Source organism: Phaenicophaeus curvirostris, chromosome 19 (genome assembly GCF_032191515.1).
Source record: "Phaenicophaeus curvirostris isolate KB17595 chromosome 19, BPBGC_Pcur_1.0, whole genome shotgun sequence".
Taxonomy (NCBI): Eukaryota; Metazoa; Chordata; class Aves; order Cuculiformes; family Cuculidae; genus Phaenicophaeus; species Phaenicophaeus curvirostris.
In genome coordinates this window covers 8652639-8669716 of record NC_091410.1, presented here as the reverse complement: position 1 = coordinate 8669716, position 17078 = coordinate 8652639, and the positions used below count along the sequence as shown (strand labels likewise).

The 17078-nt window shown below is 52.8% G+C and overlaps 1 protein-coding gene across 1 annotated transcript; it reads left to right on the top strand.

Annotated features, from left to right (window-relative positions):
- Positions 1–11436: 11436 nt before the first annotated feature.
- On the top strand, positions 11437–15113 carry NPTX1 (neuronal pentraxin 1). The gene is made up of 5 exons (XM_069872560.1): positions 11437–11921; positions 13013–13220; positions 13636–13880; positions 13967–14146; positions 14299–15113. The coding sequence occupies exons 1-5, from the start codon at positions 11469–11471 to the stop codon at positions 14518–14520; spliced, it is 1308 nt and encodes a 435-aa protein (XP_069728661.1). The 5' UTR covers positions 11437–11468; the 3' UTR covers positions 14521–15113.
- Positions 15114–17078: the final 1965 nt, after the last annotated feature.

Sequence of the window (17078 nt, the reverse complement as noted above, 5' to 3'; positions counted from 1 at the left end):
CTGTTACAAACACACTCAGACTGCCTTAAAATCACGGGAGAAATAAAATGGGTGCAAAGCTGCGTCTGTCAGGAGCAGCTCCATTAGGAATATGACAGGGATTATTCATTTCTTATGTTGTAAAGGCCAGAATAAATACTAGGGCAAAAGTCTCTCCTTGCCCTTTTAGTAGAAGAAATGCTTTGGCATCAGGGGAAATTTTTCAGCAAGGAAAAGGAGAGAGAGAAAGACGAGGTGATGCAGCAGTTCGAAGAAGAGTATTTGGGAGCTCTACCTTTTCCCTTTGCCATCATTAAACTTAAAAGGGCAAGTTTCTTGATGAATCAGTAGCCGTAGAGTTTAGTTAATGATTGTATTTGACATCCTTGGATACAAGGTGGTAAAGAAGTTAGAAGTAATTTAGACTGTGAAGCAACAGCTGCATTTCACCCCAAAGGTGGCTTTAGTTCACTGACAAATATAAAGATTTCTGTGTCCCTGCTTGCACTGGGGAGACTTAAATGACCACTGCAAAGACTGACAAAAATTGGTTGCTTAATGGAGATGTTTTTCTCATAAAGGCTGAGTGAAGCCGTACTCAATACGTTTGGGGATACGATAGATTAGATAGTTTGTAGAAGAGCTGCTAATAGAGTTCTCAAACCACTTTGCTATCCATCTCAATGAAAGGCGTTGTATAAATGTAAGCTCATTTGTTATCATTATCTCCCTTTGTCTCTTCGCAATCTGGATAATTTGCTAGGTTATCAGGCTATGTGTGTTTAAAAACACGATAGATGTCACCTCAGCAGATCTTCACCGGTTTTCTCATTATTATGAGCAGAACTGTTTCCTTAACCGCTCTGTAGCTGTTACGGATCAGTATCAGCTCTGACTCAGCGACCAAACCACCCCAATACGCTTGAAATAGATGTCAGTGAACTCTGCTGGCTCCTGCCAAAAGCATTCAGACCAAGTGCCTGGTTTCTGGCACATCTTTCTGCAGTTCCCTTGCCAAGCACACCTTCCCGCGGAGGGCAGACAGGACTTGACATTCCCTTGAACCGCAGCGGAACTGGGTAATGAGAAGTAATCCAGCATTTCAGAGGAAGTTCTCATAGCGTTTTCTTCTGGGGCTTGGGAATGCAATGGTGCAATGAATCAGAACCACCACGGTTGAGCCTCATGATGGGCAATAAAAGAAGCAACAGCCAAGAGACATGGATCCAACCAAAAGAAACCCTGAATGGAAAAACACAGCCTGGGTTGGCCCATGTAGTATTAACTACTGACGTCATTTTAGATGGAGAAAACCAAAAATCTCTCCCTACACCCAGGAAATGTAATTACCATTGGAACTGGCATGTTTCTCTCATTCTCTTTTTACCATTCCCATGAAATATATCAGCCAAAACCTTTTCCTTACGCCTAGGATATCTCAAACTCAAATTCATGATAGAGAGTGGCACAGTGATCAACATGCATTTTCTAAGTCTTGGAGGGTATCACAGCTGATATGTGAGCTGTGGAAATTCTAGCAGGTTTCTAAGAAATTATGTGCCTAGTCTTGTTACAATTAATGGAAGTGAGATAACGTATACACAAACTTCTCTTCCTGTCATTTACACTTGGGAGCATCCACACAGCTGGAAAATAAAGGCTTTTCTACATGGTAAAATAAGCACCACATAAACATAAAGTGTGGATTTATAGTCCACTAATGATTTCCCATTAAACTGCTGATTGAACGGTTAGGATGTGGCAAGCATGAGAAGCTTACTCCACTTCCAAAGACCATGCCAAGAGTTTCTGTCCTGGGAAGCAGTGCAGTGCAGCCAACATATTCTGGATTCATGGTTTAATTTATTTTGCATTTCCCATGCAGAAAAGCCCTAAGAAGGAACAGCAGAAGGCAATCAGCCCCACAGACTGCATGCCGACGACGTTATTACTATGCACAAGTACAGCAGGGCAGTGCTGACATTCACAGATTTCTGTGTTGCAATTCTAGAAGTGCAAGATGCTGTAACAAATAATAAATGTGCAGCTCTCTGGCTGTGAAGGAGCCTGGAGTTCTGCAAGCCCATCTTTCACCTCTGAAAGAGATGGGGTTTCAGGGCTTCCGCTGCCACCTCAGTCCTGGTTGAGGCTGGGAAGGGTCTCTCCTGGGCTCCTGCCGTTCCCTGCATCTCCAGTTCAAGACATGCCAGCTCCACGTACCAGCCAAAACGGCTCCAGCTTCACTTACTGCCTGGAAGCAGCTTCTATGCCATTCCAGTTACACTTACTATCTCTGCAGCTTCTTAAGCCTCAAATCTTGAGCAGGAATCAATAACAAACCCAGCCCTAATGGCATCCTTGCCAGCAAACAATCTTCAGTGCCGTAAGAGCCCTTTTGCCCCACTAAAAGCTACAATTTAGGGAAGGGTCAGCCCTCACGGCAGGCAAATGCAGTGAATTCTTGTTGCATTATAGCATTTGTATCTGTCCTGGCTTTAAAACCTCACTGTGCTTTAACTCCGAACCATCAGGAACACAAACACAAATTGACTTTGGCACAGACAATCACTTCTCTCACCCACCACCAAGAACCAGAGCCTTCCTCCCTCCGGGGGAGCTCAGCCTCTCTGATGCCTTCCCACCTCTGCTCCAGCTTCTCCCTGCTTAGGAGCAGGTGCCAGCTCTGAGCTCCTGGCTCCCTCATCCAGATCTTGCACCTCTACCACCTGCACTTGCACATGTTTCTGCTCAATCCAGACTAGCTGTCAGTCATAGAATCATCAGGTTGGAAAAGACCCTCCAGATCATCGAGTCTTCCTAGTATGTGCTTGGAACTCCCTCCAGACTTCTACTATCCACCCATCCTCCCTCCAACTCCATCCCAAAGGTGAGCATGGAGGAAAGCCCAACCTCCACAGACATTAACATAATAGAGCAGAGAGCATGGGAGAAAGAGAGCAAGAGACTGTGCAAAATAATAAATAATCATGGAAAAAAAACTAGGGCACCGGCGCTGGCTTTTGATGTTTCCCTCTTATCTTGCCCTGCCTTTTCTCCTGTGAAAAGGGAACGCTGCAAGGTGGGAAGGAGCCCCAGAGCAACAGGGACACAGGGCTGTTTCTATTCAGAAGCACTAGCAGGATTACAGATAAATATTGAAGCTATCAAAGAAGCTTAAGGGATTTAGGAACCCACTCCCCATTATTATCCTCTCCGGGGGGGGAGGGGAAGCAATTTTTTGCAGAAAGCAGCAAACCAGGACAAATTTCCCTGCTTTATTGCATAGGGGAAATACGACAAAAGTGGGTTTTATAATAAATAGAACCATAGTTTGTCTCTTGTGGGTTGTTTTGGTGATGGGGGTTCTGCGCAGACCACACGGACAGCACTGCGATCCCAGACCAGAGCTTCTCCATGGTAGGTGGAGGCTGTGGGAAGGAGCAGCAGGTCCAGTCGCAGCAGCAGGAGGTCCCCACCCTGCCAAGAAACTTGGATCCATCACGCAGCCAGCACCCAGCTTTCTCTTACAGCAGGTGAATCCTGAGAAAGCTGAAAAATGACTTAAGGGATGGACTGGAGGGAAAAGCTGTTGGTTCTTCTGATGTGTGTGTGCGTGTGTGCGCAGATGGGGTGGAAATGACTGCACAAATCAATTCTGAAACTGAGAGGCGGATGTGGGATGTTTTAAACCTGCCTCCATTCAAATCTGCTATTAAAGCGTCGCAACAAAACTTCATTAACAAAACATGATCCCAGGCCTTGTTCCTCCTCCTGTCTCCCAGTTCCTGCTGCTGGACAGCTTCACTGACGGTAAGGAGGTTGTTAATTTGCACTAACGTAGACAGAGGAGAACACCGACGCCTGCGATCTCCACAAAGGCATTAGCATCCTCTCCTCCGGGACTCCTGGGCTCACAGCTAATTCCCCAGGAGCTGCACAAGATACAGACCAGCTCTTGTCCTACAGCCCCAGGGCACAGCACTTTTTTCTCTCTCCTTCTGCTTTCCTCAGAAGTCATCGTCGTCTTCTCACATGAACTAATCCCAGATCAGTGCACGTGGCTGGAATGGGGTGCACCAAGAAGGGTTAAGGCTTTTTTTTTTTTTGTGCTCACATGCAGTTGCCACCCAGCAGCATGGGTTAATGCTCAATTTCTGTACCCCCAAAAAAACATCTTACAGCTGGCAGGAACACAAGAGGACACCATACAGGCAGATGCCAATCCTGAGCTCCCTCCCTCTCTTGGTCCAGCCCAGTGGATTCCTGCGCAGGGAGCATCACTACGGTACCGAGCCCCTTCTGCAGCTCTCCCTGCAATTTTGGCTGATGCAAGATCAGTCCTCAAGCAGCCAAAATGGTTTATCTGCTACACTTTTAAGGGAGTGCTGCAGTTTTAAACCACAAATTAAATTTTTAATGAAACTTCATAACTGTTGTACCCAAATGTAATGTAATATTGATAGGAACTGTGCATCCAGCTAGCATGAGATTGCCCTAGAAAGCTTTTTAGGATGTTATGCAATATATGGCTAAATTAATTATTTGTAATGAAAGGATCTGTGTCCCTACAGCATCACTGAGACCTACTGGTACAAAGAACACACTCCTCATTCTCACTGGATGCAAATGTCAGGCAATTAAGAAAGAAACCGACTCTTGAGATGGGAACAATGAAAGAAAGGGAAGGAAAAGAAAGGAGAGACTGAATGTGTGTCTGAGAGAGAGAGTCAGGGAGAGAAACAGAGAGGGAGAGATCCGCAAAGAAAGACTGCAGCAAAATGCAGCAAATCTCCAAACTCCAGTCCAAAGTGTTTGTCTGTTACAGCAGGGAATACTCCACCTTACACATGCTGTATTTGTACTAGCTACACACCATGCTCAAGCTGTTCTAATGACAGCTGTAGGTTTTAGAAGGCGTAAAAAAAAAATGGATTTTGCGTATACACTGTTCTGCAAACTTAACCATGGAGCAGCTCAGAGATGTGTGCTGGTTTTGTGTTTGGCTGCACAAGGCAAAGGGGCTTTGGAGAGGATCTTGCTCCCTCCATGTGTGGCCTCCACACAGACAGCGGTGCTGTAGTGTCATCAGAGAGCCTGTCCTTCCTGCACGCTCCCAGAGAACAAGCCCTTATATTAAAAAAAAACCTCAAAATGGCCTCATAGCCACCACCCAAACTGCTTTAAACATGTTGGGGATGGGGGTGAACAACCAGGAGCTGGAGTAGAAAACCCCTCCAAGAGCTGGAGACAACACAGGCGCAACCAGCAGCTGAGCTGTATACCAGCTGGATGCACAAACAAAAGGTTTCTCGCACGGTGAAGTATACTCATTACTATTTCCCATCTCAAAGCTGTCTCCATCCCATAATGGATCATATTGTTCCCATTCCGCAGAGTAGACTTAAATGCGGAATCAGCATTACCCCACAGGAAATGTTTTATGTACAGCAGGCTTCACAAACAGGAGAGAAAGCTTCCACTCCCTGCTCCCTAGGGCTCCAGCTTCTGGGATTAAAGAGATTTGTCCACTTAAAAAAAAAAAAAAAATGTCCTTTCTGCATTTGTAACGCTGCTGTTCTCACACAAAGGTTAGCTCTGAGCAGATCGAGTGCTTCTCTCCCTCACCTCTGCACCAGACTGTGCAGAGGGCACTGGCAGCCAGGGCTTCAGGTCCCTGGAGGGAGCACCCCAAACGATCCTCGTCTGTCACAAATACAAATGTGCCTGCTGCCTCCTGTTCAGAACTAAATCATCTCCAAGGGTTCCTGATAGCTGCGCTCAGCTCTTTTCTGTTACAGAGCAATAAATCAGCAGCTATGGAGAGCGCTTTGGAAGAGGTGAGAAAAGAGTTAAAATAATAGGGGCTTCATTATTCCATTAAACCCATCCAGCTCCCAAATCTACAAAAGCAATAACGGATCCTACTGCATGATTCAGTGATTTGGGGAAAGCTGAAATCTTGATCATATTTTCCAGCTTTTTCTTTGCACTGGGAGACACAGGGGTTATTTTGCTTATCTACTGGCGTGCAGCTTTGTTGTTTTTTCCTATCTCGGTATTTATACGGTCTCCATCACCATAGTATCGGAGTGTTTATTTTATTGCACCTGTCACCTTGGTCTCATCGCAGCACAATGTACTGTGGATGACAAAAGATTCCTGGTTAAATTGGTTCAGTGACATGAACAGCTTTGTCAATACCATGCAGATGTTAGCAGAAGTGGGTACCGATTCAGCTGCCGCCCAGACCAGCTCTACACCAGTGTAATTGTATTGCCTGCAGTAACATTATTTTTGGTTTGCGTTCCTGCCTGTGGCAGAAGGATTAGACCTGCAGTCTTTTCAGCTTTTTCCGTAGCATCCCTTTTTAAAAAAAAAAAAAAGCTAAAACAAATCAAAAACAACCCCAAAACCCAACCAGTCCAGAAGGGAGGCAGGTCTGCCCAGGAAAACACATCCCACCTCTCCCCCTCCTCAGCTCCTCGCTGCTCTGTTCCTATCGCCCTGAAATGCTGCACAGCACAGGGAGCAAACAGGAGGAAAAGTAACCAGGGCAATAAAGCCAGAAGTGAGGAACCTAGTGGAAATGCAGCAGAATTTCCTGAAGCAAAGCACACAGCACCAGAGGAGAGCTCCTCACGGACTTTGGCGGGGGCTCAGAACTGCTGTGCAGGGGCAGGATCAGCAGGAAGAACCAGAAGCCTTGAGGAGGCTACAAATAACAAGAGTCTGCAGTCCCTATAAGCACTGGGACAGATTTGATGGAAAACAGCAACAAAAACACCACAGAATGCTCGCGAAGGTGCTACAGAGGCACTGAGTGCTCTGGCTCATCTCCATACCTGGACACCTTCGTCCCAACACTGCCTTGGCTTCCCTGGGCTGAGCATCAACAGCCTTACTCAGGCACAGCAGGGAACCGAGAGGATGCCAACACCGCTCATCCTCTTCACGCTGTGCCCCCTGATGACCCCGAGCCTCTGGGTTTGGCTATGAAATGTAGTTGTAACCATAACCCACAGAAAAAGGCCTCCCAAAGGCAGCAGAGACGCCTTTGGGAAGAAAACTCGATGCCAAGGTGGTGTGTCATAACTCTCGGGGCTAAACACCTGCAACGGGAAAAGCATCAACTGAGTCACAGGTTTTGCTGTGAGCAGCTCTGTGTGCTCCGACACTACGAGATGGATGTGGGGGCACTGGAGCGTGTGCAGAGAAGGGAAATGGAGCTGGAGAAGGGGCTGCAGAACAAGTGTTATGAGGAGTGGCTGAGGGAACTCGGGTTGTTTAGCCTGGAGGAGGCTGAGATCACATTGCAGCTCCTGAAAGGAGATTGTAGCACAGTGGGTGCTGGTCTCTTCTCCAAAGTAACCAGAGGCAGGACGAGAGGAAATGTCTTCAAGTTGTGCCAGGGGAGGCTCAGATGGGATATTAGGAAAAATTTCTTTGCTAGAAGGGTTATCAGGTACTGGCAGAGGCTGCCCAGGGATGTGGTTGAGGCACCATCCCTGGAGGGATTTAAAAGACAGGTAGATGAGGTGCTCAGGGGTCTGGTTTAGTAGTAGACAGGTACAGTTCAACTCGATGATATCAAAGGTCTTTTCCAACCCAATGATTCTATGGTTCTATGACTCCTGGAGAGGGTTCGTCAGGCCCACGTCAGAGGGGAGGCGAAAGCAAGAAAGGCGCATGGAGGGGTAATACTTCATCTTTGGTGGATCCATGCACTGAAAGCCTTTGTATTTTACTGACCCACTTTGCTAATCAAAATGAATTGCTTCATATTTCACAGGATAACTTGGCATTATGTAAAGTCTCCAGCCATATGGACTGCTGCAGTGCAGGTTGGGTAGAGCAGGCAGAGAACCAGGCTGAGAGGACCCACCTCACCCAGGGCATCATCGTTAGGAGCACATTTACCCCAGCAGCCTCCCAGCTCAGGTATTCCCTGGCACGATACAACACCACAGGGAGCAGACAAGGATAAAACCAGAGGGCAGGAGAGCCCTGAGGAGCTGAGGGTGCGAGGGCTAGGATGGTCCTGCCTGCGTCTTGACTAAGGGAAGGTTGTGAGGGACAAACACGGCGAGAAGCTGCATGCTTGCTTCTCCAGGAATGAATCATAGAATCACTAGGTTGGAAAAGACCCACTGGATCATCAAGTCCAACCATTCCTATCATAGAATCATAGAATAACCAGGTTGGAAGAGACCCACTGGATCATCAACTAACCCACGTCCCTCAGCATCTGAAGAGGAATTCGCTTTGACTGAAGCACTGAAGGTGAGAAAAGCGGCGATTCCAGTAGCCGCAAAGTATTTCCACCCAAGGACACATCCAAATATTACCTGGGGATTTTTTTTCCATCCCTCCTAGATTAAAAAGAAAGAAGCAAAGGAGCAGCTGCTCCTTTATGCTCACAGCAGAACCGCACACCAGCATCCCCCTGCTGTCCTTATTCCTGGGGACACGCAGCGATCCCTGGGCACCCTCTGAGCTCCAGGGGTTCCCACCGGGGCTGGTAGCTTCGGTTCTTCTGCCCTCCCGGCTGCTTGGAGGCTCGGGGGGGTGCAGAGACCCCTGGCAAGCATCCCACACACAGCCCTCCCGCATCCTCCCCACCGAGCATCACCTTGGGGGGGGGGGGTAGGACCGGGAATGCCCGGAGAGCGGAGCGGGCAGAGGCTTCACCGAGCTGCCGGGAATGGCTCCGGCCGCTGCGGGGAAGCGGCACCGGGTCCCGCAGCCGCTAGCGGCGGCCCCCACGGACCCAGACCCGTGGGAAGAGGCTCTCCCGTGCACACGCCCCCGCCGCTCGCTGCAGCGCCCTCCCCCGCAGCAGCATCGCCTCCGCGCACATCCCGCCCCCTCCCGTACACACATCCATATACCACACACACACACCTGTAGGCTCCCCCACCCATGCACACACACACCTATACACCTTGCACACACATCCATATACCACACACACACCTGTAGGCTCCCCCACCCATGCACACACACACACCTATACACCTTGCACACACATCCATATACCAAGCACACACCTGTAGGCTTCCCCCACCCGTGCACACACACACCTATACACCTTGCACACACATCCATATACCACGCACACACCTGCAGGCTCCCCAGCCCGTGCACACACCTATACACCTTGCACACACATCCGCATACCCCATGCACCTGTAGGCTCCCCATGTGTGCATACACACACATGCAAACACACCTATACATCGTGCACACACATCCATATACCCCCCTCACACCTGTAGGCACCCCCCACCCCATGCACACACACCTACATACCTTGCACGCACATACATATACCCCACGTACACCTGTAGGGTCCCCTACCCGTGCGCGCACACACGTGCACACAACTATACACCACACACACACATCCATATACCCCCCACCTGTAAGCTACTCCCACACCTGTGCACACACATGTATACCTTGCACACACATCCATACACCACCCACACCTGCACACTCCCCTGCACACACACATGCACCCATACACGCACATGTGTGCGCACACCCCTGCACACACCCACAGACACCTCCCCGCACATGCACACACCTGTATGCCCACACACAGGTGCACACACCCATATCCACACGCAGACTCACATGTGCACATGCACACACATGCATGCACATACCCGTATGCTCCCCTTGCACACACACGTGCAAACCTGCATGTGCTGCCCTCCTCACACATACAAGCCCTGCACGTTCTCCCACATGCACATTGAAGCACACATGTGCACGTGCTCACACAATCACACCCACACTCTCACTCAACGCACTTGCACATGCCCCCCATACACGTCTCCCACACACAAACACACCCTTTTACACACACATGAATAGTCTCACGCACTCCCTTAGACACTCAATCTCTCACTCAGACACACATGCTCATCTCTCCTTCTCTCCCACGCACACATAATCTGTCACATGCACTCTCATGCTCTCACACACACTCAATCTCTCCCTCCTTTCACACACACACTCTTCCTCTCACGCTTAACCTCTCACTCTCACACACTCAAATCTCACACATACACTCACGCTCTCACATACACTCTCTCACAACCTCTCACTCACAGTCTCTCACAAATACACACTCTCAGTCACACACACTGACTCCCATACTCAATCTGACACGCTCACATTCAATCTCTCACATATACACACTGTCGCACTCACACTCTCAATCTCTCACACACACTCAATCTCAATCTCTCACATACATACACACTCAGTTTTTCACAATCTCCCACATATACACACTCTCTCTCACAGTCACACACTGACTCACACACCCAGTGCCTCACATACAATCTCTCACATATACATGTTCTCACACAAGGTCTCACATACACTCACTCACCTTCTCTCAAATACAATCACAGAATCACCAGGTTGGAAAGGACCCACTGGATCATCGAGTCCAACCATTCCCATCAATCACTAACCCATGTCCCTCAGCACCTCGTCCCTTAAACCCCTCCAGGGAAGGTGACTCAACCCCCCTCATTTGTTGTTCATTCATGTGTTTATCTCATTTAAGATATGAGTGAGGTGAAAGTATTTGTAGACTTGGCGTCCATCTCTGCTGGGGAGAACGACATGGATGTGGACTGTGTGGCGTATTTCCATGACACTGTGCATGGCTACTCTTCCCTGCTTTATGAGCTCAAGCAAGAGTCAGGGTTTAATGACTTCATGTGCTACTTGGAGAAGCTGTGGCGAGCCCTGGAGAGTGATGAGAACCTTCCCAAGAAACTGGTGAGTTCTGCTGGAGCAGGTTCTCTCTGCATTCTCTTATGACTTTTTGCCTTCCAGGAGTGGCTGGAAAATTATTGTGGAGGGCAAATAGCACTGATGTGGGGACATCCCAGCAACAGAAACAAATACTTTATGTTTCTGTGGCACCAAAATTCACTGCAGCAACTGTATAACTGCACGTATTTCTCCAGAGAACTGCTGAGGCTTTCACATGAATCATAGCATCACCAGGTTGCAAGAGATCATCGAGTCCAACTATTCCTATCAAACACTAAACCACGTCCCTCAGCACCTCGTCCACTGGTGCCTTAAACCCCTCCAGGGAAGGTGACTCAACCCCCTCCCTGGGCAGCCTCTGCCAGTGCCCAATGACTCTTTCTGTGAAATATTTTTTCCTGATGTTCAGCCTGAACCTCCCCTGGTGGAGCTTGAGGCCATTCCCCTTCATCCTGTCCCCTGTCCCTTGGGAGAAGAGCCCAGCTCCCTCCTCTCCACAACCTCCTCTCAGGTAGTTGCAGAGAGCAATGAGGTCTCCCCTCATCCTCCTCTCCTCCCGGCTCAGCATCCCCTCCCTCTCTCCCCGCCTCCCCCCCCGCCGCCGGGATCCCCGGCTGGAGCCGCCCGCCCCTGCGGCCCCGCCCGGGCGCTATAAGAGGGGGGCTCGGGGGCCGCATCCCGGCAGCGCAGCGATGGCCGCGGGGCCGCGCCTCGTCCTGCCGGCGCTGCTGCTGGCTCTGCTTTGCCTGCGCGGCCGCGGGCAGGGCCAGGGCTTCGGCCAGACGCGCTTCGTCTGCACCTCGGTGCCGCTCGACGGGGACGTGTGCGCCGCCTCGGCCCCCGGCGGCGGCGGCTCCGCCGAGGAGCTGCGGAGCACGGTGCTGCAGCTGCGGGAGACGGTGCTGCAGCAGAAGGAAACCATCGTGAACCAGAAGGACACCATCCGCGAGCTGACGGCCAAGCTGGGACGCTGCGAGAGCCAGAGCGTCTTGGAGCCCGGCGACTCCAAGGGCGGCGGGGCGGGCAGGAAGGGCGGCTTCGCCAAGAACACCATGGGGGACCTGTCCCGGGCCCCCGCCGCAGAGACCCTCAGCCAGCTGGGGCAGACGCTGCAGTCCCTCAAAACCAGGCTGGAGAACCTGGAGGTACGCGCTGCGGCCCCGCGAGCCCGGAGAAACGGGAGCCGCTCAGCCCCGAGAGGCACCGGGAGCCTCTTCTCGGAGCGCAGCCGGGAGAACCGGGATAGCCGGGAGCCGCTGAGCCCCCCGAGAGGCACCGGGAGAACCGGGAGCCGCTGAGCGAGCCCCGAGAGGCACCGGGAGAAGGGGGATAGCCGGGAGAAGCTGAGCGAGCCCCGAGAGGCACCGGGAGCCGCTGCCCGGAGCGCAGCCGGGAGAACCGGGATAGCTGGGAGCCGCTGAGCCCCCCAAGGGGCACCGGGAGAACCGGGATAGCCGGGAGAAGCGGGAGCCGCTGAGCCCTAAGAGGCACCGGGAGAACCGGGAGCCGCTGAGCGAGCCCCGAGAAGCACCGGGAGCCGCTGAGCCCTATGAGGCACCGGGATAGCCGGGAGAACCGGGAGCCACTGAACCCTACTAAGAGGGCACCGGGATAGCCGGGAGCCGCTGAGCGAGCCCCGAGAGGCACCGGGAGAACCGGGAGCCGCTGAGCCCTGAGAGGCACCGGGATAGCCCTGAGAGGCACCGGGAGAACCGGGAGCCGCTGAGCCCTGAGAGGCACCGGGAGCCGCTGCCCGGAGCGCAGCCGGGAGAACCGGGATAGCCGGGAGCCGCTGAGCCCCGAGAGGCAGTGGGGTAGCCGGGAGAAGCAGGAGCTGCTGAGCCCTAAGAGGCACCGGGAGGCACCGGGAGCCGCTGCCCGGAGAACCGGGAGGCACCGGGAGCCGCTGAGCCCCGAGAGGCACCGGGATAGCGGGGAGATCCGGGAGCCGCTGCCCGGAGAACCGGGATAGCCAAGAGGCACCGGGAGCCGCTGAGCCCCGGGAGGCACCGGGAGAACCGGGAGCCGCTGCCCGGAGCCCCGAGAGGCACCGGGGAGACCAGGATAGTCGGGAGAAGCAGGAGCCGCTGAGCCCCGAGAGGCACCGGGAGCCGCTGCCCATAGTGGAGCTGGGAGAACCGGGAGAAGCGGGGAGCGCTGCCCGGAGTGGGGCACAGAGCTCTCCCGGGCACAGCGGTGCCAGCTCGTTGTTCCACTCGCCCCCCCCCCTTTGCAGCAATTCAGCAGGATGAACTCCTCCAGCCAGACCAACAACCTGAAGGACATCCTGCAGAACAAAATCGACGACCTGGAGAAGCAGGTGCTGTCCCGGGTGAACAGCTTGGAAGAGGGCAAGTACAACCCCAAGAACGAGTCCGAGGAGCGCGGCAAGATCGAGAGCACCCTCACGTCACTGCACCAGCGCATCAGCGACCTGGAGAAAGGTACTGGTTGCTCCCCAGCCCCGCTGCCCGTAGGACATTAGAGCCGAGCCCCGTGCTGCCATCCCAGTGCCCGCTTCCTTGGGACCAAGCGGGATGCTGAGCTGAGTGGGATGCTGAGCTGCTCTGTCCCGGTCCTGCAGGCAGCTCTGCTGAGCCTCTCCTGTTTCCCACCTTTAGAATGGTCCCTTTCCCCCCACCTTTTAGCCAGGTGGTGCCCCCAGGCTCCACAGTAGGAGCCAGGGATGCTCTGGGCACTGCCCCGTCCCGGGGATTAGAGAGCTGTGCGGTGCCGGAGGGATTTGCTGCTTGCTGCCATCTCAAGGCTCGTTATATAATGGGGTGGGGAGGGGGGTGAACCCCCAAAGTGGATAGAGTGGGGTTCTAACCGGAGCCCGCTGCGCCTCCACCCCCACAGGCCAGAAGGACAACCGGCCCCCGGACAGGTTCCAGCTCACCTTCCCGCTGCGCACTAACTACATGTACGCCAAGGTGAAGAAGAGCCTGCCGGAGATGTACGCCTTCAGCGTCTGCATGTGGATCAAGTCCAGCGCCTCCCCTGGCATGGGCACCCCCTTCTCTTACGCCGTGCCCGGGCAGGCTAACGAGCTGGTGTTGATCGAGTGGGGCAACAACCCCATGGAGATCCTCATCAATGACAAGGTATGGCCCTGGGGAGTGGGGAGGGCACCTGGCTGGGATCAGCACAGGGGACCCTCTTGCCCATCACCCTGCCCTGCTGTTTGCAGGTGGCCAAACTGCCATTTGTCATCAACGACGGCAAGTGGCACCATATCTGTGTCACCTGGACCACACGGGATGGCGTGTGGGAAGCCTACCAGGACGGCACACAAACCGGCAACGGCGAGAACTTGGCACCCTACCACCCCATCAAGCCCCAGGGCGTCCTGGTCCTGGGTCAGGAGCAGGTAAAAGGGACTGGGGGGGCTGGCAGGGAGATTGGGGGGCTGGCAGGGATGGGGGTTCCTGCTCTGCTAGGTGCACCCGAGGGGCTGGATGCTCCTGGGGTGGGATGGGGCTGCCTAGATGTGTACCCCTTATGACAACGGCTCCTCCACAGGACACGCTGGGCGGCGGATTCGATGCCACGCAGGCCTTCGTGGGGGAACTGGCCCACTTCAACATGTGGGATAGGAAGCTGAGCCCCGGCGAGGTGTACAGCCTGGCCACCTGCAGCACCCGGGCACTCGCCGGCAACGTCATCGCCTGGGCTGAAGCCAACATCGACATCTATGGCGGGGCCACCAAGTGGACTTTTGAGGCCTGTCGCCAGCTCAACTAGGGTCATGGACAAGCGAGAGAAACCTCCTCATCGGGATCTTTTTACACCCCCCCCCTTTTTTTTTTTTCTTTTTTTTTTTGTGCAAAACCAACTGAGAACGAAGCCACCCCTCTTGTCCTAAGGAGTGGGGATGCCCGACCCCCAGACCCTCTGGTTTCTGTCTTGCCAACGTCCTTCAACGCCTGCGTGCCTTGGCCTGGCGCGGCTGCGCCCCGTCCCGCCACCCCCCTGCTTCGCCACTGCCTTCCCCCGCCGGGGTGGCCCCACTTTCTCCAGGCACCAGCGCCTTAAACGGCTGCGGGACCTGGTCTGGAGCCCCCTTTCTGGCTCCTCTCCCTCCAGCTTGAAGCCCCCCTAGGAGGGTGATGCTCCCGGAGCCAGAGGAGGGTTGCAACACCCCCTCGCCCCCATTTCCTAGGGCTCTGAGGAGGGAGGGAACACCCCGTTTCCACCTCCCCAGGTAAAGGACCCCCCTTTTGCCTTCCCCTGCTCCAGAGCCATAGCCCCGGGCTGCTGTGGGCAGTGGGGCAGCGGAGCGGGACCCCCACCAGCCCTGCTCCCCGACCTGCTGCACTCGGGTACGTCCCTGCTGCCCCCCTGCCTGCAGCCCCCCCTCCCCGAGGCCTCCTACGCGCCGTAGCTGGTGGAAAATAGCCTTTACCATCCCCTGGAAGTTTAGCTACCACTGAAGAGTCTGAAGCCTTTCTGCTTTTGATAATACACTATGTTGTTTCTCTTACTGTAAAGAGAAGTTTATTACCAATTAAAAAAAGGGTATTTTTATGAAGATAAAAATATAGAATTAAGCAGTGCTCCCTGAGAAAAAAAAAAAAAGTACTTTGAAATTCTGCAGGAAAAAAAAAAAGAGATAAAGAAGCGTATTTTGAAATAATAGATGCATTTTGTATGGTTTCCTTTTCTAAACTCCTGGTTTATACTACAGATTGCAGAAATCACCCCCCAGCCCGCCCCCTCCTGCCCCAAGTGGCAGTGGAGGACGAGGCAGAGAATTCACAGGCTCCAAAGCCTCCCTGACCAACCCCAGTGATGTGGCAAAGACGTGCGAAGTGGAGGGGTCCGTACAGAGCCGGGCAAAGCCAAGGTCACCCGTGGCCACGAGCACAGAGCTGGCCAAGCCACCACCACGGAGAAGAGCCAGCACCCAGCTGAAGAGCAGCAACCACCCTGGATCGAGAGATCTTCTTCCTCCCCAACTGTGGCTCAGGGCAGCAGATTTTCAACTGTGCTCTTTTTAAAAAAAAAAAAAGGAAAATAAACCCCAGCGTGAGTTAATTTCAGTTCCTCCAAAGAACCTGTTTGCATCAGCGAAGCGACAAGCGCAACCTGCTGAGAAGAACAAGACCACCGAAAAGGTTTCACCTCCAGTCCCAGGTGCGTCGGGTTTGCCAAAAATAAAGGGTGTGATGTCAACACAATGTATATACTGTACAGTAGGGGAGAGAATAAATGTATCTTAATTTGTCATTATTTTGCTAACCAAAGCTGTACATTTTTCCTATGACCTGCTCTCTGTCTCCTTCGGGTTTTGAATGGGTTACGATATTCTAAGCATCCGCAGCAGCAGTTCGGAAAATGCACTGTTTCTACTGATACTCATGCTTTTTCCATTTTATTGCCAAGATTACATGAATTGTTGACTTTATTTTTACACAATAAAGAGTGAAGAAAGACAGCAGGTTCTCTGAGAGGTGTCAGTTGTCTGAGCTGCCAGAGCTTGGGAGCTAATCTTAATCCTGAGGAAGGTTTTGCCTGCATAGAGCAGGAATTTCTGCCTCATTCCCCCTGGAGACTGCTCAGGCAGCCCCTGAGCCTCAACCATACCTGCAAGGTTCTCTTTCTCCTATGCTATCAGACCACATCTTTCCTTGGTTTATGCAACACCATCCTACAAACTGATATTTATTTTTTTTCCCCCCCCAAGATGCAAGCTGGAAGCTCAGCTTGCTCTGGCTGGTGCTGGTGGGGACAGTGACAGCCCCCAGTGCCTGATGCCTGTCAGCTCTCTGCAGCTCATGTTCCCAGTGCAGACAGCACCGTGTGGCTCCTGCTCCCTCCCTCTGAGCAGCAGCCAGGCTTGGGGTGTTTTGCTTCTCCTTTAGGGAGCCAGGCTGGGCTCCAACTGCAGTTCCTGGAAGGCAAATCTCCAGCAGGGGAAATGCTAGAGCACCTGGCTCGATAGGTGTTGTGGCTGGAGACCACAGGTGTGGGGACAGAGCAGCACACGCAGGGTGGCTTACACTGTTCTAAGTCATTGCTACACATTCCCCTTCGTTCTGCATCTGCGGCGGAACAGACTTGCCAGATAAATTGCTTTTAGCATCAAAGATGCAAGCAGGAAAATCATTTAGTCCTTATAGCCAGCCAGAAACAATTCCTCCTCCAAACACACCCCCACACCCTGTAACTCCCCCATCCCACTGCAGCTGGGCAGTGGAGCTGTGTGGGTCTGGCTCAATACTGCTGCCCCAGGCACCCCACAGCCTTCAGGGGTGCCAACACTCTCTTTCCTACCTCTATAAGAACAAGGACACGGTGAC

Bases quoted from the DNA above. Each gene is read 5' to 3' on its own strand.
- NPTX1 (XM_069872560.1), top strand. From the start codon at position 11,469: ATGGCCGCGGGGCCGCGCCTCGTCCTGCCGGCGCTGCTGCTGGCTCTG. The intron at 11,922-13,012 runs GTACGCGCTGCG...CCCCCTTTGCAG, and splicing joins CCAGGCTGGAGAACCTGGAG to CAATTCAGCAGGATGAACTC. The intron at 13,881-13,966 runs GTATGGCCCTGG...TGCTGTTTGCAG, and splicing joins AGATCCTCATCAATGACAAG to GTGGCCAAACTGCCATTTGT.